Source organism: Acanthamoeba castellanii (genome assembly GCF_000313135.1).
Source record: "Acanthamoeba castellanii str. Neff unplaced genomic scaffold scf7180000084747, whole genome shotgun sequence".
Lineage (NCBI taxonomy): Eukaryota > Discosea > Longamoebia > Acanthamoebidae > Acanthamoeba > Acanthamoeba castellanii.
Genome location: NW_004457396.1, coordinates 191,697 through 215,033, shown reverse-complemented (window position 1 = coordinate 215,033; position 23,337 = coordinate 191,697). Strand labels below are relative to the sequence as shown.

The following is a 23,337-nucleotide window of genomic DNA, read 5'->3' as shown; positions in this document are numbered from 1 at the left end:
GCCGGTGATGGAGAGCTCGAGCGACTTGACGGCCTCGGAGCCGGCCGTGAGCTGGACGTTCCACTGGGAGAGGCTCTTGCCCTCCTGCTGCCAGGCGCTGCCGAGGGTCTGCTTGATGCTCACGTTACAGTCTGACAGGGCGCAGCAGAACAAGGCCGCGAAGACGACCGCAAGTGTGATGTACTTCATTGCTGATGAGGGGGAAGATTGGGTTGAAGGGTTCTTGTGGGTGAGGGTTGAGTGTGTTTTGATAAAGAATACTGCCCATCGGCCACAACATTTTAAAGGAGGTGAGTAGCCAGGAGTTTGGGAGATCTCCGCCAAGCGCGCCTGACTACGCTGACGCGCTCATACACCCAACGCGCAATGTAACTGCCCAGGCTTGAGAGCCTCTGGGCACCACCAGCTCAAACCCAGAGCGATTTCCAGCAGTTTGGGGCACAGCGGCCAGATAGAACTAAAGTGGGGTGGAATTCCCGGAAACTGAACCCTTGCGCTTTCTCTGCTGGGGCAGCTTGACAAGCCGAACTATACAATACTTCCCCTGAGGGAGCTGGGCAAGCCGACAACCCATCAAACCTGGGGACAGAGTACCTTGCCAACGCCAGGACGACAAGGTGGCACTCCCTCAGCTTGGGCTCTTCCCCCATGGCCATAATTTTTTCTTGGTAATAAATCTGACGACCGCCATCGCAAGGTCAAAGTTGGAAACGAGTTGATGTCGTTAGAGACGCAGCTGTGCAGAGAATTGGAGGGCAATGTTGTCTTCAGCACAGATGGCAAGGGAGAACAGCACAGGAAGCGAAGAAAGACCAAGAGAATCGTAGTGCCGCCAAGCCAGGAGGACAGCAGTTCGAGTTCATCTGCAAATCTCGAAAATGCGGAGCAGAATGAACACGATGAAGGGTCAGCAAACAAGGCGCTGGACGGCCAAGCCAAGAAGCAACTGAGCGTAGTGGGTGGGACGTTAGTCGTGCGAGAACCCTCCGACTCCAAAACACAGGAAGGGGGCGGGCCGTGGATGAAGAAGAGGAAAGAGCGGCCCAAGTCCCCCGCCCTCTCCACCACCACCATCGATGCCTACTACTCTAAGAGCGCCCACAACGCGCCCAGGGCAGCCTCGCCAGCCACCCGTACGCCTCTATTTTTATATATATTATATATATTATATATTATAATAAATATTGCCTTACCCTGTTCTATTTATTTATTCATTTAGTTATTAAAAGAATTGTTTAATTAACAATAACTGCAGAGGCGCCAGCGATGGTGGTAGGCGGCTTGCCGGCGTCGGTGTGGCGCCATGCGTTGCGTTTCGTGGACAACAAGAGCCTGGCCCAGAACGTGTGCCGCGTGAACCGCATCTTCCAGCGGTACCGCTGAGCTCACCCCTCGTGCCCGCCACTTGTGCTGCACGCGCTGTGGGCGCTGAGTGCCTCACTTTTTGCTTTACATGCCTGTACGGACAGATTGGGCATGCGGGTGCTGCGCGAGAGAGAACGGCACAGCAGGACCGAGCGACAGAAGCAGCAGAGAGCGGCGGCGGCCGCCGCCAAGAACGCCACCGACCCTGGCCTCTTCTCGTCCGGCCACTTTGTCGATGGCGACGACGACGACGAGGAAGAGGAAGAAAAGAACGAAGACGACATTCCCAACCACGGCGATCACGGCGTGGCCAACATAAAGACGAAGTCGCCGACCACGCTACGTAGCAAGAAGGACGGCCCGCGACCAGCCGAGGTCATCGTGGTGCACGCCAGCCCCACGCCGTCGCTGGCGGCTGTCGTCTCCCCCAAGAGCCCCACCACGAATGCGTCGAGAAAGAGCGAAGAGACGGCGTTGACGAGCCCGCGAAGGAAAAAGAACGAAGCTTCGGGAAGCAAGGAGGGTCCCTCGAGACAGCAGAGCAGGGCAGTGTCGCCCGGCCTCCGCTTCAAGGCGCCGCTGGCCCTTAAGAAGCTGTCGACTTCATCATCGACCACCTCTTCCTTCTTCAACCCTGCTCCCCTCACTGGCAACATCACACTTGCACCATCCTCCTCAACAACTACATCTTCATCTTCATCGTCGTCGTCATCAACCGCATCGACAACTTCGACTTCGCCTTCGCCTTCGCCTTCGGTGCTACAGGTGGGTCCGCCGGCGTGTCGTCAGCATGCGCTGCTGTGCGTGCGCCAGTACAGCAAGACCAAGTCGCGCCACTTCTGGTCGTGCAACCACCCGCTGCCCCATCTCCGCTGCGGCTTCCACTCGTGGGTCGCCACCTCGACGAATACCACCACCACCGTCGGCGTCGCCGAAGTGGACCAGAGACCGGCCAAGGCCACAGCCCAGCCAACGCCGACCGAGCCGCTGCCGCCGCCGCCGGAGAAAGCAGCGGCTGAGACCGAAGCGGAGGCCGAGGCCGCAGGGGCCGAGGCCAAGGTGGCGCCGCCGAGCCCGACCATTCTCGAGCGGATGCGGCGGCTGGAGCAGATGCGGAGCGACAGCACGCTGATCATCAACATCCTGGGCAAGCGCCGGAACAGCAGGGAGGCCGCGACAACGACGACGACAACGACGATGACGACGGGCGGGTCCACCACCAACCCGGCCTCCCACGAGGCCGACCCGCCGCAGCCACAGCCGCAGGAGCCGACCAGCGCTGACGATGCGCGCGATCCGGCGAACGCCAAACGGAAAAAGGTGAGAGTGGACAAGCAGAGCCAACACCAGACGACGACGACAACGACGAGCAAGCAGAGGGTGAACTCGGTGGTCGAGGTGCTGGTGGGCTGCAGCGAGGACCAAACCGCGGCGACGCTCAACTACTCGCAACTCTTCATTAGCCCGCACACCGGTACCGCACGCACCACCGCACACGCACACACTGGCTGTCAGACTGACGGATCTGACCTACCGCCACAGTAAGAGAGACGCAGGAGGAGGGCACCGCCTACGACATGGAGACGCTGCCCTACACGCTCGCGCCGGCGTTCAACCCCGACTCGTGCCCCCCGCTCTCGTTCAACCTCAACCTGGCCCTCAAGGAGCCACTGGCAGCCGCCCACGATGACGACGAGCACCACGACCAGCAGCCGCAGAAGCGAGACGCGGAGGCCCCCTACGTCGCCGATCGCGACGCCAACGCCGACGCCGGCGATGACGACAACCTGGGCAATGTCGACAACAAGGAAGTTGACGACCCACTGCTGACGATGAGGTCATCGCCGTCGGTGTCGGCGACGGCGCTCCCGGCCGCTGCGCTCGGCGAGGCGGAGCCGAAGGCCAAGCTCAAGCCCCAGCCCGTGGGCGGCATCCACGAGTGGAGCACCGAGCTGGACGAGACCGAGCCGTACTCGCTGTCGGCCAGTCTCTCGCCTTCGACGCCCGTGCCCACCACGACCACGACCACCACCACCAGCAGCAGCGGGAGCTCCACCGCCGAACCGCCGACGAAGGAGTCGAACGAAGCCGAGGCCGCTGCTGCGAGCACGCACCACCCGGACGAAGCAGAGGTGAAGGAGACGGCGGCGACGACGCCCAAGAGCGCCGGCGGCGCCCTCCTGCTGCCGTCGAGAGAAGACGAGCCGAGCGAAGACCTGCTCCACAGCAACTTCGAATGCGTCGACCAGGCGGCGGCGAGCGGCGGCGATGAGCTGGAAGCCCTGCGCGCCGAGATGCGAACCCTACACGCCCAGGTACAGCTTTGATTGACGCGTCGTATTTTTATTCTTTTTGTGTATTTATCATTATTATTGCTTACCTGCGCGTGTCATGTGGCGTGCGGTTGTGTGCGGTGGCGCGTGTCGTGTGTCAAAGTTGGAGGCGTGTCAGTCCAGGAACGAAGCGCTGGAGCGGGAGAACGAGCAGTTGCGGCGGGGAAGGGACCGGGACAGGGACCTCCTGACTTCCTTCCACCTCCAACTCGCCCACGCCCTGCACCAGCACCAACCGTAATTTTTGCCTAAATAAAATAGACCAATCGCTTTTTTCTTAGGCCTTGTGATAGACGGCCCAGGCGCCGCCGTCCTTGGCGTAGAAGTCCATCGGGTAGGTCTCCTGCCACGCGATCCCGTCCAGCGCCACCTCGGCCTCGTAGGGGTTGAGCAGAGGCTTGGCAAAGGCGTAGCCCCAGTCGATCGACAGGCGCGGACACGCGATCTGCACCCACCTGCCATCGTCGCGTCAGCCAAGCGTCACGCACGACACGCGCGCACACACACACACACACACACGACACGCACGACACACACACACACGCACACACACAGAGAGTGGCGTACACGTCGATGTCGGGGAAGAGTTCGAGCTTCGCGGGGAAGATCTCGGAGAGGAGCACCACCATATACGGTACGTTCCGCGCGTTCAGCAGTGACTCCAAGTGCTGCATTTTGGAATTGAACTGTTAACACGTGCCGTGTGTGCGGTTTGTGTGGTGTGTGCCGTGTGTGCGGTGTGCGTACCCGAAGGATGTTGGGCGAGCCCTGTCGGCCGAGGGAGCCCAGAATGATGCCCCACTTCCTGCCGGCCTTGGCCTTCTCCACCTCGTCGCCGCGTATCTTCTTCATTTCGGCGTGGTCGTACTTCTCGATGGTGAACATCTTGCTGTAGGGGTCGTATCGGTAAGCTGGCAGCAACGGGTTGGAGATCATGATCGACTCCAGGTGGAACCGGCCGTCGCCCAGATATCTACACCATCACCAGCTATCGTCAGCTACGACACACGACACACGACACACGACACACGACACACGACACACGACACACGACACACGACACACGGGAAAGGTACATGAGAGCCTCGTAGCCCATGGAGCTGATCTTGGGGGAGGTGCAGCCCAGGATCTCGCCGGGCGACAGCGGGCGCGCCTGCGGGATGTCCACGGTAAAGTCCGCGCTGAGCAGTCGCTTGGCCGCCTGCAGGTCGTCGCACGCGCCGCGCACCACGATGTGAGCGCCCAGGTCACCGCAAGGCGCGAATCAAAGGGGGGCGGGTGGGAGGGGCTATGCCTGGAGGGAGGTGGAGAATTGGATGGTGGCGACCATGGCCAGCTTGGCGCCCTTGGGGAAGTTGAGCTTGACGGTGTCGACCAGGTGCAGGATGTCGATCTTGATGTCCACGAACACGTAGAGCACGTTCATCTCCGTAACGTCGATCGGAACTGTAGTCAAAGGCCCCTAAGTCAGACACAAAAGTATCACACACGACACACGACACACGACACAACGATACGAGGCTAGCCCTGTTGCGCACCAAGACAAGAGTGGCCGTAGTGGACGAGGAAGTCGGCGTCGAGCGCCTTGGCAGTGAAGTCGTCAATGCAGCATGCCCCATAGGTCACGTCACCCATCACGATCGTCTCCACTCCCGCAAACCTATCGCACACACCGCACACGCACACGCACGACCGCACACGCACGACCGCACACGCGTGAGCGTAAGGGAACGACGTTCGCAGATGGAGTGGGTGGGTGGTCGGCACTCTTCGAGGATGTCGGCGATGAGGCACGAGTAGACGAGGAGCCCCTCGGGGAACTGGAGGGCCACCCGCTTGCTCCCCTTCTCGCGCAGCCGCCACACCGTCTTCGGGATCTCAAAGTTGTAGTTCGACGGCAACTGCGCGCGAAGCAGGTGAGTGCGTATGCGGCGTGTGCGGCGTGTGCGGCGTGTGCGGCGTGTGCGGTGTTGTGCGTCGTGTGCGGTGGTGGCTGAGCGAACCTGCTCCATGGCCTTGCGCAGCTTGGGGTCGTTCTCGATCTCCGGCGGAATGCCCTTCGCCACGCTGTAGACCTTCTTTGCCCCACCTGCGCCCCTCCCAAGCCATAATTAGTCACATAAATAAATAAATAAATAAATAAGCACAAAAAGGATAAATATGATAAACTATAATAATGATAAATAAATCATAATAATAATGATAAATAAATTATAAATCGGGTACCGGAGGGAGTGGTGGAGGTGGTGACGATGGTGGAGGGTGCTCCGCCGGCGGAGGCCGATCCGGCAGCGCCAGCCGTGCGGCCCTTGCGGCCCACGAACCGCCGCTTTTTCTGTGTGGCGGTCGGAGCTGCGGCAGAATCTTCAGATGACGATGATGATGCGGTCACCACATCAGCCACTGAAGCGGAAGTCGACGTAGCGCGACAACACGGTCCCCCCATCGGAACACGTGTTCTCCGCTTCCCCCAAATGCACTGTCGTCGTGTTGTCCGTCGTGCTCTCCTGCTCCATTCTCTCTTTTTCATTATTCAATTTTCTGTTCTGTTTTGTTTTGTTTTGTTTTTTGTTTTGTTTTTTGTTTTGTTTTGTTTTGTTTTGTTTTGGCCTACGCTGCCGTCCAAGTCGTTGGCGTGGTTTGTACATGTCCGCACAACACAAGCAAATTTCTGAGTCGGTTGGAAGTGGATCCTACACCAAGATGGACCGGGCAACGTTGATGGAGCGGTTCTTGTAGTTGAGGTCCATCGTTTCATCGCCCAACGCGCAGGCCACGAAGACCGCAAGCAGGGCCACCGCCCTCATGTCGGCCTCTAACTTCATCCTCTTCTGGTGGTCACGGACGATCGGAACTGCATCAGCCACCGGTTGGTTGGCCAAAGACAGTATTCTTCTTTAGTGATTGGCTGCCAAGGTGGTTATACCACACACAGTACACGAAACAGGGCACAACTTGCTCAGGTCCTCTTTAGCCCAGCAGGCCTGTTGGGACCTTCTACGCGAGATGATGATGATGACACCCCCGACTTCACAATTGCAGCTAGCTCGTCAAGTCTTCTTCTCTCCAGCCGGAGTTGTCCGCAGACAAGAGCTCAGTCGGCCCAGCCTCCGGGCGCACACGATGGGTTGAAAGATCCCGGTGGTACAGAGGGGGTGGGTTGGACCAACCGCCCCAAGGCCAGAAGATCTTGTGGCAGACATGTGATTGGTTTGCAGGACGGATGTGATTGGCGGATAAGACCGTCATTAATTGATCGATTTGTTATACTGTTGTTGGGTGACCAATGGGCGAGTCAGGACCGTTCTGCTTTTCTTGGTTTGGCGTTGCCGGTCCTGGTCCAACCAATGGTTCTCTCCCTTCCTGGAGTTATGGTCGCACGGCATGTGGGAGTCTGAGCACCCACCGGCCGAACACAAAACATCGCGCGGACCTTGTGCGTCTTTTTGCTCTCTCGTACCAGCGGCCGACCAAGCCTCCGCCCGCTTCTGCCCTTCCGCCTTCTCTCTCTCTCTTCGTTCCTTGCCTTCCTTCGCTCTTCATTGTTTTTTAGCTCCGAATCCACCATGCTCGGACCTAAAAAGAGCACATCCATTGGTGCGTGGCTTACACTTATACATTGGATCGTTTCTGTTCTCCTGATCTATGGCTGACCCACCTGTTGGCCTTGACTTGATCAGTGGCTCTGGCGGTGTGCCTCCTGGCCGTGCTGGTCGTGGTGCCCGACCAAGCGGCGCTGGCCGCCGACCTGCCCGTTCCTCCGGGCTCCTACTTTGACAACCTCAACATCACCTCGCTCACCGGTCGTCTCGTCGGCGGGTCCTTCACCGTCAAGCGCCTCACCGTCGACCTCTGCCGGTCCGGTACGAACCATCTCGTTTGTCTCACTGGCACCCGATAAAAAAAGAGGGCTTTTGAGCTCAACCGCTACAACCTGCTCTTCTTCGTCTTCGTCTTCTTCTCCATTGACCGGGCAGGAGCGTCGGCGACGGAGGTGGACCTCAATAATGTGACGGTGCTGGAGAGGGCTACGGTGTGCGCGCTGGGCTACGTCCAGATCAAGAAGTTCAACATGTCCGCCACGGCCAACGTGTCCATCTCCTCCACCCAGAGCACCGTCACCCTCGACTACAACGTACGCTTCATCCATATATACTTCAGCAACACAACAGCTCACATTTCAACGACTCACATGTTCATGTTTTTGGCACATTCCAGTCCTTCTACTCGGGCAGCCTCAACGCGCTGTCGTCGACGGCCAAGGTGTGGATCGGGGGCAACTGCAGCCTCACGTCCCCCAACACCTCCTACTCCTATGGCGCCTGCAACCTCAACACTGGTTAGCCCCCCACCCCCGCATTGCAATGCTGGTTGATGCTGACGGTGGCTCGTGCGAGCGGCTACGTGTCGATCAAGTCGGGCGACCGCTTCTGCGCGGGGTCGAGCTTCCCCGGCCCGCTGGCGGTGGACCTCACCCGGTCGGCCGGGACCCCGAGCTCGGTGCGCCCCGCCCGCTCGATCGTGGGCGACCTCGCCCTGCCCAACAAGTGGGCCGCCAAGTGGGAGTGGGGCTGTACGTCCAGCCCAAGCCACCACCCCAGCTTTATCACATTCATCACATTTCTGATGCTGACGTGGCGATGATGGTGATGGTGGCAGACTGGGGCACGGTGACGCCCAACGTGACGGAGAAGACGATCCAGCTGGTGAGCAACGCGTGGCCCAACAAGGTGTTCTGGCTGGTCCACAACGAGTCGATTCCGGCCCTGCGCGCGGACGGCGTCTACAGGCTGTCCTTCTCGATGCGCTTCGACTCGATGACCAACCAGGCCAGCAACCTCACGCGCCTCATGGCCACCATCATCAACCTCGACACGGCCCCGGCCAATCTCCAGTATGCGCCCGCCCTGTGGAACACCTCCAAGGTACTGCCCGCACCACCTTCACGCCGTACAGAGCGGGGCCACTGACCTTCGCACTGTGCGTGCTGCAGACCTATGCCAAGGCCGAGTTGGGCGGGCTGGTGCCGACGATCGGCAGGTGGTACAACTACTCGAACATCAACCTGGTGCCCACCTCGCACTGGGCGCACAAGACCCGCCTGGCGTTCCGCTTCGAGGCCGTCGGCAACACCAACGTCTACAAGATCTCCTTCAAGGACATCCGCTTCGAGCTCGTCTCGGCCAACTACGGTACGTACCTTTGTTTGACTCCCATTGACGTGTGCAGCAGATTGACCAGCATTGACTCTATCAATTCCCTCGACACAGCCACGCCGACGCTTCTTACCAAGGACTCCGAGTTGGTGGTGCTGCCCAGACCCGCCGCTGCGCTCGACGCGAACCCGCAGACCGACTGCCCCCACAAGAAGTCTAGTACGAGCGACTTTTAGTTCCGCGTTTTTAGCTCTGAGTGCTCACACGCCAGAAATGCTCGGTGCGCGCAGACTTGAAGCCGTGGCACTGGGCCAGCACGTGGGGCAGCGCTGGCGTGCCGAAGCCGGGCTCGATCGTGACCCTGCCCGCCAACTCTTCGGTCCTCATCTCCGCCTGCTCGCTGCCGGCCGGCAGCGGCAGCGAGCCGGTCTACTTTGAGTCCATCGTCGTTCCCGCCGGCAGCGAGCTCGTGTTCGCCGACACCGCCATCGCGCTCAAGCTGCGCACGATCAAGGTCTCGGGCAAGCTCAGCATCGGCTCGCCCACCTGCCGCCTCTCGTCGTCCATCACCCTCACCTTCAATGGCACCCGAGCGGGCGCCGTCGCCGGAGGCGACAAGGGCATCTTCTCCTACGTCGGTATGTGTGTGGAATTTGTCTGAATGTAGAGAGTGTGCTGACGTGGCATGACATCGCAGGCTCGACGGTGGACATCCACGGCAAGCAGTTCCACCCGACCTGGACGCGCCTCGCCGCGACGGCGCGCACCCAGGACGACCGCGTCTACCTCCAGGAGGCCGTCAACTGGGAGGTCGGCCAGCAGGTGGTGGTCACCACGACGGTCTACAAGGACAAGGAGGACCCGCAGAACGAAGTGCGCACCATCGCCGCCGTCTCCTCCAACCGCAAGATCGTCCAATTCACCCAGCCCCTCGACTTCACCCACTACGCCGGCCAGGAATACCAGGTATGTGCCACATTGGCCTCTAGTGATGACTCCCAATGGTCACGAAAGAACGAAAGAGATTGATTGATCTCTTTCATTCTTTTGGCGCCCAGGCCGAAGTCGCGCTCCTGTCGCGCCGCATTGTCGTGCAGGGCGACGCAGGCTCAGAGAACGACGAGTTCGGCGCCCAAGTCCGCGTACGTGGCCCCCACATGGCACAGCGGTTGACGAACCGACTGACCTGGGCTGTGACGGTGGGACCATCACAGGTGATGGGCGTGGGTCGATTCTCGGGCGTGCGGGTGTACCGCGGAGGCCAGAAGAACGTGCTCGGCAGCTACCCGCTCCACTTCCATCTGGTGGGCAACTGCCCGACGTGCCACATCAAGGACTGCGCCGTTGAGCGCTCGTTCTTCCGCTGCTTCACCCTCCACCAGACCCACGACGCGCTGGTGACCCGCAACGTGGCCTTCAACGCGTGGGGCCACTGCTACTACCTGGAGGAGGGCGTCGAGGAGAACAACACGCTGTCGTTCAACCTCGGCGCCAATATCCACTGCATCAAGCAGGAGGCCGCCGGCGGCGGGCAGGAGGGCCAGACCTTCAAGGCCGCGGCCGACCTGCTGCTCCCGGCGGACGTGGCGGCGTCGGCGTACTACATCACGAACGCGTACAACACGATTGTGGGCAACACGGGGTCGGGCGGCTGGTCCGTGTTCGCCTTCCCCAACCTTCCAGGTCCCACCGGGCTGGCCAGGACCAATCCGCGCTACGCCAACGTCAAGCCCGACCAACGCCCGGCCCTGGTACGCGCCCGCACTCCTATCCCAGTTTTACTCGCCTTCACTCACATCAAACCGCACACGCACACACGACACGACACGACACGACACACGCACAGAAATTCGATGGTAACTCGATGCACTCGTCGGGTTCGTTCTTTGTGTATGGCGGCTGCCTGTACGTGGGCGGCAGGCTCTGGTACGACACGGACGGCGTGCAGACCTATCTGACGGGCCGCGAGGAGCGCCAGACCTACTTCCAGAACGGGACGCAGACGTGGCTCAAGCTGACCAACGTGAAGGCCTTCCTGTGCAACAAGGGCGTCAACCACTGGGGCGACCGGCCAGAGGTGCGCGGCTACGAGGCGCACGACATTGTGCGCAGCGGCCAGCTGTTCTCGCAGAGTTGGATGAACAACGCCATCATCAACGCCCACAGCAACCACTCGCTCGACTTCCCCAAGAGCAGCGGTTCGTCACCCCAGCCTCCTCGACATTTCAGGAATGCATGGGTTGATTCGTCTAAGACGCTTCACATTCCTCCACTCAACACAGGTTTCCAGTTCTACGACACCTGGTCGTCGGCCATTCTCAGCAACATCACCTTCCGCAACTACAAGTCCATTCCCGGCTACACCGGCGACCCCGAGGCCAACCAGGTCGTCCTGCTCGGCATGACCCATAGCGACCAATACAAGCCTCAGGTGCGCCCTGATCGTGTCGCGTCGTGTCGTGTCGTGTGTGTCGTGGCGCGTGTCTCACTCGATGCCCGCACACAGCAAATCGCGGCTACGACCAACCTGAGGTTCGACAACTGCGACGACTCGATGCGGGTTCACATCAAGAACAGAGACACAGGGTCGAGCCGCTACTACTCGATCCTGGACTTTGACGGCAGCGTGGTGGGCAAGAACGACGGCAAGGCCTACATCCTGGGCAGCGCCACCACCAACTGGTACAAGTGGAGCTCGGCCTGCTTCCTCAAGAAGGAGTGGAACGTGTGGGCCTGCCCCAAGGGCACCCGCGAGATCTCCACCCTCAACTTTGCCGTCCCGCGCAACAACTTCATTGGCAGTGTACGCACATGCCCTACCCATCCATCATCGCACATACACCGCACGCAACACAACACGTCCGACTGACACCATCTCTTCTGTCTTACGACACACAGCCGGGAAACACGACGCACGTCGGCTACACTGCGCTTTGGGGTCCGGAGTTCACGGAGACCCAGGGCCGCAACACGTCGGCGGCCGTGACCCAGTGGCCCGGCATCTCGGGCGTCGACGGCACCGGCTGGTACTTCAAGCTGGACAAGGGCGCGCCGCAGTTCCTCCGCGTGGGCGTGGCCATGCTGATGACCAACCGCACCGTGTACCTGGCCCTGCCCTACCCGGCCGGCACCACGTTCCAGGTCTACGTCAACTCGACCTGGTGGACCGGCTACCGCCGCAACACGACCCAGGTGGACAGCCCGGCCAAGGTGTGGGCCGGCGACGGCTACAAGTGGCACTTCAACGGCAGGCACCTCTTCCTCAAGCTCCACAACCTGGTGGCGGACCCGAACCGCACGTTCAGGCGCGACGGCGCCCACATCCTGGGCATCGAGGACAGCCAGAAGTACGAGATCACGGCCACCTGCCCCGCGGGCACCACCACGGCCGACGGCTTCTGCACGGTGGCCGACAACTGGCCCACACCCTCGTCCTACTGGACTCCCACTCCTTGATCAAAGTGCTGGAGAGCTCTCTTTTCGCTTCGCTCTTTTGTGTACAATAATAGATTTTCCCGACCAATGGCTTCAGCCTGCGCGGTAGAGACCAAACAGAGAGGGAAGCAGAAGAGGATGGTTGAGGGGGAAACACAAAAAGGGTTAGCAGAGGATGGTTTCGATCCATCGACCTGTGGGTTATGGGCCCACCACGCTTCCACTGCGCCACTCTGCTTGTCCACTGATCTTGGCAACCCAATTGCTGTTTTTGATCGAACGTGTTCTGGGATTCTTCCACATCTCTACCCCAGCGCTGATGCGGGGTTGTAGCCCCTGCAGCTGACACATCCACCGACGCCGGTTGTGTGGGACGAGCTGCTGCACGTAAGCGAGCCCTACGCCTCTGGCGACTGCCAACCCTACAACGTGTCGGCCCCAGTGCGCGTCATCGCTGTGTGCCATACCACATCGACGACGTCTCTGAAGGCCTGGTCGCGCTCCTTCAGGAGACGTTTGCTGGTGGATGGCGTGCCCTTGTAGAAGACTCGCGAAACTCGATGTCCCAAACATGAATGAAGAAGAAGGAGAAACACTGTTTTACGCACACCAAAAGAGAGAAGAGGAGAGAAGAGGAGAGAAGAGGAGCTAATCCACGGATGGTGGGGGGTGAGGAGGTGAGGAGACAACTAGTCGAGGGGGCGGAGGGCGCTTGTGCGGTCGATGTGTATCACAACGTCGAACTGATCGGGCAGGATCGCGTCAAAGTAGTGGGCGTGGATCTCCTTCCTCGGGTCCTTCACGTACTGTTTTGTTGGTGATCAAGAACGCGGCGACGGGGGTGAGTGACGTATCAGGCGCCGCGGCACACTTCGTGTTGGGAGAAGGGGTGAACAGCAGTGTACCTGCACTCCGATTGCCCTCTCGAGCCTGCTCTCCTTGAGCAGCTTTACCAGAGTCCGGTCAACTGTGTGGTGTGTATGTGTGTGTATGTGTGTATGTGGCGGTGTGTGTGTGTGTGCGTGTGTGGCGGTGGTTAGAGAGAGCACAAGAGCGAGGTACAAGACGAAGACCAGAGATGGTTGGAGAGTTGACATTACCGGGTACTTCGCTGGAATTGCTCCTGAGGACGACGGCAAAGTCCATTTCATTTTCTTCGCCTTCTTCCATCTCCATCTCCTCCTCGCCTTCGCCCTCGGCCTTGCTCTTGTCCTTCTGCGGCTTCTTTTTGGTCTCTTCTGTGTCCATCGCGACGCAGACCGGGTGAGCAATTCACACACACACACACACACAACACACAGGTAGCAAGTGAGCTCACGGGAGAAGGGAACCTTGCTGGGTGGCCCTCAGAGCCGCAGTGTGGAACAAATGCTCGTAGGACTCGGGGCGCGCTTCGTTGATTTCCATCACTTCTCCCGGTCTATGGCGGAAAAAGGGAAGTCAGCGCATGACACGCAGCGAGGGGGGGGGCACAGAACAGCACAGAAGAGATGGCCGACTGACCTGCCCCACTTGGTGGCTGCCCTCACGGTGCCTTGGTAGGTGGAGAAGCCGATGTTGAAGCACTTGTTCAAACCGAACGTTTGTCTCACCTGGGCGTGCGCACGGGCCATTAGAACCATGTTACGATGCGCACGGCGGAGAAAGAGGGGACACACTGTACCAGTTGTCCGATGTTGAACTCGCCCATCTGCGAAACGGAAGTGGCTCTGGCATCGCCCAGGTGCGAGTTGTGAGCCCACACCACTGCACACGAATTCCACGATGCACACACGAGGAGAGTGAGCGGGCGACCAGGGTTGAGGCGCAGGTGGCCATAATAGATAGACTAGTACAAGACCATGATGACCGATTGGGGGGGGGCGACGTACCCGCCTTGGGCTTGGGCCAGCCCCGCTTTTCGTTGTAGTGCTGCAGGATCTCCTTGAGAGTGTTGTGCATGTGCCGGTCGCGCAGGTTCCAGGTGACGGCGCCACCGGCGTAGGCCTTGCGGTAGTACTCCTCGGCGTCCTTGACCACCACGGCGTTCTCCTGCGCGTAGAAGAGCTGCTCGCCGTCGACCATGCCCTTGCTGGAGAGGTATTCTGGACCTGAAGGGTTTAACGCAATGAAAATAGCGAGAAGACAAGAGAAAGAGAAAAGAGAAAGAAAGAGGGCGTGTTCGTAACGAGGCCGTGCGCGCTCACCAGTCTATGGGGGGGGCAAGCGAAGGGTACCTTTGCGGCAAATGTCGACCAGCATTTGCACGACTGCGTTCTCGCACGACGGGCTGATGCCCAGCATGACCGCTGCGGCGTAGTCGTGCGGCTCGTCCTTGAATTGGTCCAGCGTGCCGTACCTGGAGAGCGTTTCATGGTTGAGCGAACTGGTACCGCGCTCGCGCAAAGGTCGAAGAAGCAGAATCGGAGAAGAAGAACAAAGAAACTGACCTGCGCCGGGCGAGCTTGGCCGCGGACGGGTCGATGTCATCGAGGTAGTGGATGACCTCATGCGCAGACGTGTACATGGAGTAGAGATCAAGGCCATACACGCCCACACTGCAGCAAAAGTGGTACAAAGGGCACCGCCGGCGGTCAGCATTGGACGATCGTACAAAGCACCAGCAGGCAAGTAAGAATTGCGAGGTGGTGGTGCTGTGAGGTTGCACCGTTTCTTGTAGTCTTCAATCCGGCTGTTGTAGTCCTTGAGCCACTCGGCAAAGTTCACCATGATGTGGTTCCTGGAGAAGGTGGTGAAGAAAGCTCTTGTGTTAGCCCTGTGAACTCGCCTCATGGAGGCCACGCGCATGCCAGGCCAGAAGACTTTACCTCCACATCCTGGACAGACGCAAGACGCAGACCAACGAAGCGAAGAGGCAGAGGTTAGTAATGTCAGCTTCATTGTTAAAGGTGCGGAAGACGAACCAGGTGGGGAAGCGCTGAAAGTCGCCCAGGGCCTCGACCACGTTCGCGTCCTCGTGTTCCGCTTGTGCGAGCTGGACGTATCTGCAGCCACCTGGTTGAGTGCAAGAAGAAGCATCACACACAAAAAAGTGGGAGTCGAATGCTGACCTGTTGATGCGGTACACGTCGGGCCAGTCTCCCTCGACTGCGACAAAGGAGAAGCCCTTCTCCTCGATCAGCTTCTTTGTTATCTCGGCTCTGTTGGTGTTGTGCATAACGCGCATGTGTGCGTCGCGATCAGCACATGCGCGTGCGGTCGCTTCGTTATGGGACGTGGTGGTTACCTGAGATGATAGAACTCCTCCGTGCCGTGTGTGGCTTCGCCGATCATCACCACCTCAGCGTCTCCCACAGCGTTCAAGATGGACGCAAAGTTCTCTACAAAAAGTGCAAGAGCCAACGTAAGACGACGCCAAAGCTGGAAGTAGCAACGAGCGTGGGCACGTGCCTTGGACGAGCTGGGACAGGGGAATGCCGGCGCTGGTGACGTCCTCAAAGGGAAACTCCCTCATCTTGGAGGCGAGACCAGAGGCGCGCGACATGAGTGTTCTTAAGAAATTGCTTTTCAAAATTTTCGATCAAGATTGAATGAATGAAGTGGCGCAAATCGCAGCAGAGCTGTCGTCTCGCGTCGTAGTGTTATGCGAGAATAAGAAAGAGTGGGCCAGGTGGACGTGACCAGCTCGCTGACGCGACATCTTTTGGATAGAGGGGGTGATGTCGGTGAGTTCTTGTTCTGGTGGGGTTCGAATTTCGGCCGCGAAAGCGGGAAATGGCAACATACCTGGCATGCCACCACAGATCTGGCGTGTCGAAATGCGTTTTCAAAATCTGTTTGCGTCTCGAAACGCGTTACGAAAATTTGGTTCGGCGGAAAAGGTGGCGCTTTGTGCTGAACCACAAGACTTGAGGGCTGTGGTGACGGTGGTATGCCCCGGCGGGGCCAAGGGCAAAGTCATACGTACCAGTCTGGAACGGCCTCTGTGCTCACGAACGCAGCTGGCCGTTTGACCACCGTCGCCCTGTCATTGCACTGAGGGCAGAGCGCGATGGTGGCCACTGCCCAGCACGGCAGACAGCGCAATTTGTGGTTATCGTGGGCGGAGCGCAAGTCGCCCGCCCACACCCCTCACAATGAATGATATCAAGATGGCACCTAGATGATGGTGATGATGCCAATTGTGACGAAGGGAGGGAGGCGTGCACCGTGGTTTGAGTGAAGGCTTTCATTGTATGCGTGCCGCCATCAATTCTTCCTTTCTTTCTTGGTCTTCTTCTCCTTCTTGGGTGTCTTGTCCTTCTTCGCCCGCTTGGCGTCGGGTTGCTGCGCGCCCTTCTTCTCGTCATCGGAATCGGCATTGCCTGTTCGCTTTCGGTTCCGGCCGTACATGCTCTTCCTGCACATTCCGAATGGAGAGCATTCAGCCACGGACCCACGCGCGACACACGACACACACACGGCACACACGACACACGGTCTGCAATGAGCGTACCGCCCCATCTCCTCCTGTTTGGCCTTTGCTTGGTTTCGGTAGACGGCCGACCACTCCAGTGTGTCCTTCTCCTCGATCTTAGTTTCCTTGGGTCCGTGGTGCAGTTCCTGCCAAACGAAGGGGGTGCTTAGGCACAGGCCAGGACGGACGAAGGCACCACACGCAAACGCACCTCAATGCTCGGGTTGAACTGGCCGAAGGACATGCGCCCGCTTCGCACGCCGGTGACAACTTGCTCGTCGGCCACCACGGCCCTGTGGACAACATGGACATTAACAAGGGGCAGCATCGAGAGTGGAGTGAAGCAAAGGGAGGGACGTGAACAGTGACTGTACGTGGGAGGGATGATGGCAGCTTGTGGATTGCTCACAACCCAGTGGGCCGCTTCCCGCTGGCTGGCCTCTTCTTTTAGTTGTTGGGCGATCAAATCCGCTTGTTGTTTGCGTTGCATGAACTGCCATCCATTCAGCATTACGATTAAAATTGCTGCATTAAAAAAAATTCGCAATTGCCGATGCGAATCGCGTACCTTCATGCCCATGAGGTTGTTTGATAGCTTCTTGTTCGGGGAGGGAGTTGTCATCTCCGATATTGTGCCCAAAGATGAATTAATGCTGCCCCTGCTCGCCGAAACGTAGAATCTATTTTATTTCTAGAAAGGAAATCAGGGAAAATAAAGGAAATGCCATCATTCCGGAGCTTGCCATCCCACAAGCGGAGGTGAGGTGGCAGCAGTATAAGAGTGGGAGGCGGCCATCATTGAAAGCATACGTACCTTGCTGGAAAGGTCTGCGATCACGAAGGCGGACCTTTTAGACACTACCCCCTTCCATTGCACGTCGGTTGTGCGTGGTAGTGGCTACTGCTGCCCCACGGGGTAAGCAGACAGCATAATTTGTGGTCGAGTGGATGGTGCGCTCGTCGCCTGTCCACGCCCCCTTGAACTAAGAACAAAATTTTGCCACTGAAGAACTTCATCCTCCTCCGGCTGCCTGTCACTTTGGCTGTTGTTGAGTCCAGCGGATAATCGGGCTGGGCCTACCTCGTGAACAGTTCGCGGCTTACCACACCAACGCTTCATCAGATCCTCAGCTTCCTCCCAGGTTGTCGTCAAGCCTCCCACTCCGCTGCCTTGTAGGTCTAAGTTGTTAGGTTGAGTGAATTTATTGTCCCTCTCTGGTGAAAAGGTGTTATGTATAAAATAACAGAGAGCTCCGTTATGGTGTGGTTGTGGTATCATACGTCGTTTGGCCCGCCTCTCCTCCTCCTCCTTGCGTCGCTTCGCATTTCTTCGGTGGCTCGTTCATCGTCACTCGTGTCGCGTCGCTTCTCTCCTCCTCAAAAATGATCGCAAAAACTAAAAACCTGTAACCTCTCCCGTCGTCGCGTCGCGTTGTGTCTGTGTGGTGGCTCGCCATGACGCTTCGACCCGTTTCCTCTCTCCTCTCTCTCTCTCTCTCTCCGTGTCGACGTCCGTGACCATGTGTACCGGCTCGTCGTTTTCGCGATGTTGCTCGACAGTAGTCGATGATGGTGGTGGTTGGTGGCCGCGCTCACGCCATGCTTGAGTCCACCCACGAGAGGTTCTTCCGCATGCCGCAGCTCCGGTTCTGCTCGAACACGGGCCTCTCGTCCTTGGCCACCACGCTGCCGTGGGTGTCGTTCCGCACCTCGAAGAGCGCCTCGTCGATTTGTCGCAGCGTGATGACCTGCCCCGTCGAGTTCATTGCCGCGTCGGCTTCCTTAGCCTTGGCCGCTTCCTCCTCCTGTAGCTTTTCTCGCTGCTGTTCGAGTTGGTCGAGCTCCTTGTCCTTAGCCTCGTTGGCTTCGTTCTCCTCTTCGATCTTCTTGAGCTCCTTCTTGATCGCGTTCGCGGCGAAGTAGGAGAGCAGCACGAAGGCGACCACGCTGAAGAAGAAGCCCGAGTAGATGATCAGGGTCTGGCTGCCGTCGTCGTCCATGCCGCTCATCCCCTTGGACGAGAAGGAGAAGATCGACGAGAGGTCGTGCGAGATGCTTCCGAAATAGGTGAACACCGCCACGCCTGTTGAACATGACGCGTCAGAACTCGAGATCCGACCACCACAACAAAAACTCGGGCCAAGGAAAGGCGTGGAGTGTCATACCAGGAAACATGCCGATGGTAGAGGCCAGGAAGTAGTCCATGAATTGAACGCGCGTGACGGACAGGACGTAGTTGAGCACTGGTGAGGAGGTGTGTAAGTTATTCGCACGAGAAGGGGAGAGCAGATGTCAGATGAATGACGCTACCGTTGTAGGGGAGCATGGGCGAGAGGCGTAGAAGAAGCACTATCTTCCAGCCGACCGCCTTCTTCCCGATGGCCTTCACGAACACGACGAGGAACGCTTAGACATGAAAGGCCAATCGAGGTGCCAAGGAGGCTGAGTTCCTCGAGATCGCGTTGTTGATCAACAAGGCGGGAATCTGGTACCTGATCCATGAGCGCAACCTTAGGGTACTGCCGAGCGAGAGATGAGACCCAGGATCGGAACAACGTGCGACCGAGCACGAACGCAATCACCGCACCTACGCATGGCGCGCAATCACACGATTTGCGGGTCAGCACACAGAAAGCGATGCGCTCCACACAAGATGAGCGGCTGCAGTACCCAAGCAGCAACCAGCGTAGGCAAACAAGAAGCCAAACCAGAGACCGAACATGTAGCCCGCCGCCAATGTCGCCAGGGTTGCTGTGCGTGGATGTGTGAAGGTCAATTAGTCAAGTCCACAGGGGCTGACTCCAGCCGTAGCACTAAATTGCGATGAGAATGGACGTACTTGGGATGAAAACGAGATTGCTGAGAGCGGTGGCGAAAACGTAGATAATGCCTCCGAGCATGCCGAGCGTTCGGATCCATTGAAGAAAAATAATAACAAGATGCTGGAAAGAGGAGAAATGGACGCCGAAGAGGATGATGCAGGTGGCGAAGGTGATGAGGACGAGGGCACGCGTGATGTCCTTGCCGAAGCTGGACGCGAGGGTCGAAATTCGTTGGAGCTTGGGAGCGAGATCGGCAACGAGCGGCCACCACGCATGTCGTGCGTCGTGTAGCCAGGCCTTTGTTCGCTTTCGAAGTGTGGAAGAACAAGAGAGGACGAAAGATTTGGCCTTGTTGGAGGAGCCGAATGGAGAGGTGGAAGCTGGTGAATGGAGGAAGAAGGGAGAGGTAGCAGAGAAGAGGCTCTCGCAGTCGTTGATGTCGTCGAAGCTCATCGTGCGGGTCTCAATGAGAACTGAGCCGAAGGAGGAGGATTTATCGCTCTCGGCGCAGGCCAGCAGGATGGGGCAATCTGCGTGGGATCCATGGAGGTCTATATTCATGATGATGCCGCTGGTCGAAGAGGAACTGTAGACCAGGGCGAGTTCGTTTCGAATCGAGCTCTCCCAGGCGAAAGTAGAGAGAGTCTTCTCGGGCGGCCCGATTAACGAAACGAACGAGATGGAAGAATCAGATCAAGTTTCCGATTACCACCTTCGCGGCATGTATCGCAGTCGTAGAAGGCAGGATCGTCGAGGGCTCGTCAATGCGCGAGGGCTGATCGAATCAGGCTGAAGGGGCCAAGCACACGCTGTCGAACAGAGACCACGCGACGCGAACCAAACCAGTCTACCTTCGTCTCCGGAGGCAACCACAACGGTTGAGACGTCTCAAAAAAAGAGAGAAACGACCGACAAAAAAAACCTCTGATTCGTTGCGGCCTGTATTGCGTCGGGTAATAACTGGGAAAATGCCATTTCCTTACGTCGACACTTTTGACCGATGGAGCCTACAGGTACACCGAGTCCACACCGTTGGGGTGGGAGGGAGTGTCTATGGTGTTGTCGACGGTGGAGAGGCCAACCAACGGCCAGGGCAACCTAACCCCGAGATGAAGTGCATCGGCCACTCCGGCACCAGTACAGTAACGCGCCTGCCCCAGTCAAGGCAAAAGGAAGAACTTACGAACGAATGCGAACAGGTGTGGGCTTACCACTTTTGCCACAGAAAAGAGAACGGTGGCGCGAGGACGTGGTGCGAGATATGTGCGTGAGTGGCTGTGTGTTAATCTCTTCAACAACCTATAACTACAAAGCCGTCAACAACTGGATAACCACTTTTCACTCTTGAAAATTGGGTTTGTGTTCGTCGTGTGCCCTCCGCGAACGCGCTGCTGGACCGAAGAAGGCCGTGAGAGAATGCTCCATACACGAATAAAAACAGGAGAGAGGGGCGAAAGGCACCTTAGAAGCTGGTTAGCTCTGTTTGGTGGTCAGGTTGACAATGACTTGCTTGATCTCGCCAAGCTGGCTCTTGAGTTCCTTCACTTCGGTCTTGAGAGCGGTGAGCTGGGCTTGCACCGCGATCAACTGGTCTCGGTTGGACCTGCATGCGGGGCCGAAGCAAGGGGTCAGGCACTACCAAAGAGCGAATGGGCGCGTTTGTGCGTACCTCTCGGCGTCTTCCTTCTTCGGCCTTCCACGCTTCTTGGGCGGCCCATTCTCTCCCTTGGCTGCTGTGCGAGAGGTGGTCAACAGAGAGTGGAAACAACATCAAGACGTGGATAGAGCAGGGTTGTGGTATGCACCTTCCTCCTCGCTCACGGGCGGCCTAATCTTTGGTGGGCGACCGCGTTTCTTGGGCAGCGGCGGGCCAGCAGCGGCACCGGCAGCCGCTGCCGCCGCAGCCGCAGCGTTAGCCAACGCAGAGTCAACCGACCTCGGCCTGAAAGGAAAGGGAAGGAAAAGGCGAATTAATAAGACAAAATAGCCGGAAAAGGTAACTGCCGCCTCGCTGGCGACGTAAGCGCAACTTCGAGATGTAAAATGTATAATAATGTGGCGATGTCACCATTTACTAGCTTTGTACAGCGTAGGAAATTGATTTGGTTGAATTTTGGCCACCACTCTCAATAAAATTCAAATTACCGTAAAGATGGAGCAAAATGGAAGGATTAAATACTTGCTGGAAGGATTAAATACAAGTTTAAACTAATAAAACTAATAAAATTGATAGACTGTGGTACCTTCCCCTGGCTCTCTTGACGGGGGGCTGGAGAGGTAGGGGCTCAGCAGTGGGCTCGGCAGGTCGGCGGCCTCGTTTTTTGGGAAGATCGAGCCCACGGTGTTCAGTGGTAGGGGGCTTCATAAGGTCATCGTCCCTCCTCACGACAGGTGGGGTCGCCACCATCGAAGGAAAGGGGATGGCAGGAACTACGTTCGTGGAAGATGGGACCGGCGATGGCATAGGAACATTGGCTGGAGTCGCGGGCACGATGGGAGCTGGCTGATCGTTGTTGATTGTTCCAACAGTCGGGGCAGTCGGGGCGGGCGCGACGACCCCATTCGACATTGGGGTGGGGGCGGGGGCAGGGGTGGTAAAGCTCTCTGCCTCCATCTTGGGTCGTTTTCTTTTCTTTTATTGTTCTTGTGATCGTTGCGCCTCCTTTTTGATTTGTATTTTTGTGGTTTAGTCGACATCAACAATAAACGGCTACTACGCAAAAAGATTATTCAAAGATTAAAATAAGAATAACACACTAATAAATTCAGAGGCTCAGAAGCCTTCAGACTGGCGCTGCCCCCCCCCCCATCGCAAGAATGGCGGCCTTGTCACCGGAGCAGCTGCGCAAGTTCCATGCCCGAGGCTTCCTTGTCCTGTACAGTGTCCTGCCAGGCACGGTGCTGGACGCGCTGTGCACTGAGTGCGGGCGCCTTCTGCGCACCTACCGGCGGCACAATCTCATCGAGCAGGGCGCCGGGTGCATTCTCGGTACTCCTGTCCCCACCCCCTTCGATATCGATGTTGCCACCACCGCACCGCACCGACTTGCCCACCCGCCCACGCAGAACCGCTGGGAACGCTGGTCACCGGCACGCAGATAGAAGGCGACAGCCTGACGCGTGATGACTACCTCTCCATGCGAAGTAAGTTCAACGGCCCTGGGATCGGTGCCGAACTCCTCTTCGGGTCGATGCTATGCAACATTCTCCAACAGCTCATGGGAGAAGGCCTCTATCTGGTACGTCACCAGCATTCTCACTTCGATCATGTGCTTTGTTTTTTGATGGTCCGAGCGCAAACTCTTTTGCACAATCTCCAGTTCAACGAGCAGTACATAGTGAAGACACCTCACGCCGGCGAAGAATCCAAGTTCGTTATGCACCAGGTGCGCTCGGGCCTCTCACTCTCTCTGTGCGGCAGGACACTCTGCTTGTTTACCCTCTGGTTGCCTCGAAATGCAGGACAGCCAGTACGTGCATGGCCTAGAACAGGAACAAGTGCCGCCCTACGTATCGGTGTGGTGCGCTCTTGACGATATGAACGAGGAAAATGGGTGTCTGTACATTCTACCCTACCCCGCTCCACCCGAGCCACCGACCACACTTCGTGACGATCGTCTCCTCCGGTTCGCGTCGCCTGACCACATGAGACGACATCATCTTGACATGGCACACGCCTATCCTTCAGGCATCTTAGGCGGTATGCGAGTTAATCGTGGCCAGTCCCACTCCACCATTGCTTACTCACGCGTGCGCTCAACTAGGCTCGGACGAAGTTGGTGGTGAGCTACCAATACTGCTAGACAGAGGCAGCATCGTCATCCTGTCTT

General features: G+C 58.0%; 8 protein-coding genes across 8 annotated transcripts; 3 read left to right on the top strand and 5 right to left on the bottom strand.

Moving 5' to 3' along the window:
- Positions 1 to 1,021: 1,021 nt before the first annotated feature.
- On the top strand, positions 1,022 to 3,939 carry ACA1_188760 (uncharacterized protein; the record flags this gene model as incomplete). Its single annotated transcript, XM_004337883.1, has 7 exons — positions 1,022 to 1,133; positions 1,256 to 1,373; positions 1,470 to 1,888; positions 1,960 to 2,134; positions 2,184 to 2,839; positions 2,908 to 3,680; positions 3,802 to 3,939. The coding sequence occupies 7 exons, from the start codon at positions 1,022 to 1,024 to the stop codon at positions 3,937 to 3,939; spliced, it is 2,391 nt and encodes a 796-aa protein (XP_004337931.1).
- Positions 3,940 to 3,975: 36 nt separating this feature from the next.
- On the bottom strand, positions 3,976 to 6,214 carry ACA1_188750 (diphthamide biosynthesis protein 1, putative; the record flags this gene model as incomplete). Its single annotated transcript, XM_004337882.1, has 10 exons — positions 3,976 to 4,153; positions 4,266 to 4,366; positions 4,446 to 4,671; positions 4,775 to 4,899; positions 5,026 to 5,144; positions 5,237 to 5,358; positions 5,466 to 5,599; positions 5,702 to 5,787; positions 5,925 to 6,033; positions 6,179 to 6,214. The coding sequence occupies 10 exons, from the start codon at positions 6,212 to 6,214 to the stop codon at positions 3,976 to 3,978; spliced, it is 1,236 nt and encodes a 411-aa protein (XP_004337930.1).
- An 868-nt stretch (positions 6,215 to 7,082) lies between these two features.
- ACA1_188740 (communication mutant protein f, putative) lies at positions 7,083 to 12,310 on the top strand (the record flags this gene model as incomplete). Its single annotated transcript, XM_004337881.1, has 18 exons — positions 7,083 to 7,134; positions 7,379 to 7,561; positions 7,676 to 7,833; positions 7,917 to 8,037; positions 8,077 to 8,271; positions 8,358 to 8,623; positions 8,692 to 8,890; positions 8,969 to 9,073; positions 9,145 to 9,492; positions 9,552 to 9,820; positions 9,913 to 9,996; positions 10,021 to 10,331; positions 10,369 to 10,451; positions 10,538 to 10,605; positions 10,701 to 11,052; positions 11,137 to 11,285; positions 11,361 to 11,657; positions 11,753 to 12,310. 18 exons carry the CDS (start codon positions 7,083 to 7,085, stop codon positions 12,308 to 12,310), a joined length of 3,798 nt encoding a protein of 1,265 aa, XP_004337929.1.
- A 668-nt stretch (positions 12,311 to 12,978) lies between these two features.
- ACA1_188730 (erythromycin esterase) lies at positions 12,979 to 15,773 on the bottom strand (the record flags this gene model as incomplete). The annotated part of the gene is made up of 14 exons (XM_004337880.1): positions 12,979 to 13,095; positions 13,195 to 13,236; positions 13,397 to 13,527; positions 13,621 to 13,709; positions 13,793 to 13,881; positions 13,953 to 14,035; positions 14,161 to 14,379; positions 14,506 to 14,654; positions 14,719 to 14,826; positions 14,937 to 15,008; positions 15,193 to 15,273; positions 15,340 to 15,429; positions 15,516 to 15,618; positions 15,668 to 15,773. 14 exons carry the CDS (start codon positions 15,771 to 15,773, stop codon positions 12,979 to 12,981), a joined length of 1,479 nt encoding a protein of 492 aa, XP_004337928.1.
- A 704-nt stretch (positions 15,774 to 16,477) lies between these two features.
- ACA1_188720 (Mphase phosphoprotein 6, putative) lies at positions 16,478 to 17,307 on the bottom strand (the record flags this gene model as incomplete). The annotated part of the gene is made up of 5 exons (XM_004337879.1): positions 16,478 to 16,628; positions 16,725 to 16,831; positions 16,897 to 16,978; positions 17,060 to 17,178; positions 17,254 to 17,307. The coding sequence occupies 5 exons, from the start codon at positions 17,305 to 17,307 to the stop codon at positions 16,478 to 16,480; spliced, it is 513 nt and encodes a 170-aa protein (XP_004337927.1).
- A 970-nt stretch (positions 17,308 to 18,277) lies between these two features.
- On the bottom strand, positions 18,278 to 19,960 carry ACA1_188710 (SNARE associated Golgi protein; the record flags this gene model as incomplete). The annotated part of the gene is made up of 5 exons (XM_004337878.1): positions 18,278 to 18,768; positions 18,851 to 18,928; positions 18,996 to 19,068; positions 19,178 to 19,272; positions 19,525 to 19,960. 5 exons carry the CDS (start codon positions 19,958 to 19,960, stop codon positions 18,278 to 18,280), a joined length of 1,173 nt encoding a protein of 390 aa, XP_004337926.1.
- A 1,020-nt stretch (positions 19,961 to 20,980) lies between these two features.
- Positions 20,981 to 21,872, bottom strand: ACA1_188700 (AT hook motif domain containing protein; the record flags this gene model as incomplete). Its single annotated transcript, XM_004337877.1, has 4 exons — positions 20,981 to 21,110; positions 21,177 to 21,240; positions 21,313 to 21,449; positions 21,751 to 21,872. 4 exons carry the CDS (start codon positions 21,870 to 21,872, stop codon positions 20,981 to 20,983), a joined length of 453 nt encoding a protein of 150 aa, XP_004337925.1.
- Positions 21,873 to 22,324: 452 nt separating this feature from the next.
- Positions 22,325 to 23,293, top strand: ACA1_188690 (phytanoylCoA dioxygenase domain containing 1 (predicted), putative; the record flags this gene model as incomplete). Its single annotated transcript, XM_004337876.1, is given in 4 exon segments — positions 22,325 to 22,496; positions 22,574 to 22,746; positions 22,759 to 22,893; positions 22,970 to 23,293. 4 exon segments carry the CDS (start codon positions 22,325 to 22,327, stop codon positions 23,291 to 23,293), a joined length of 804 nt encoding a protein of 267 aa, XP_004337924.1.
- Positions 23,294 to 23,337: the final 44 nt, after the last annotated feature.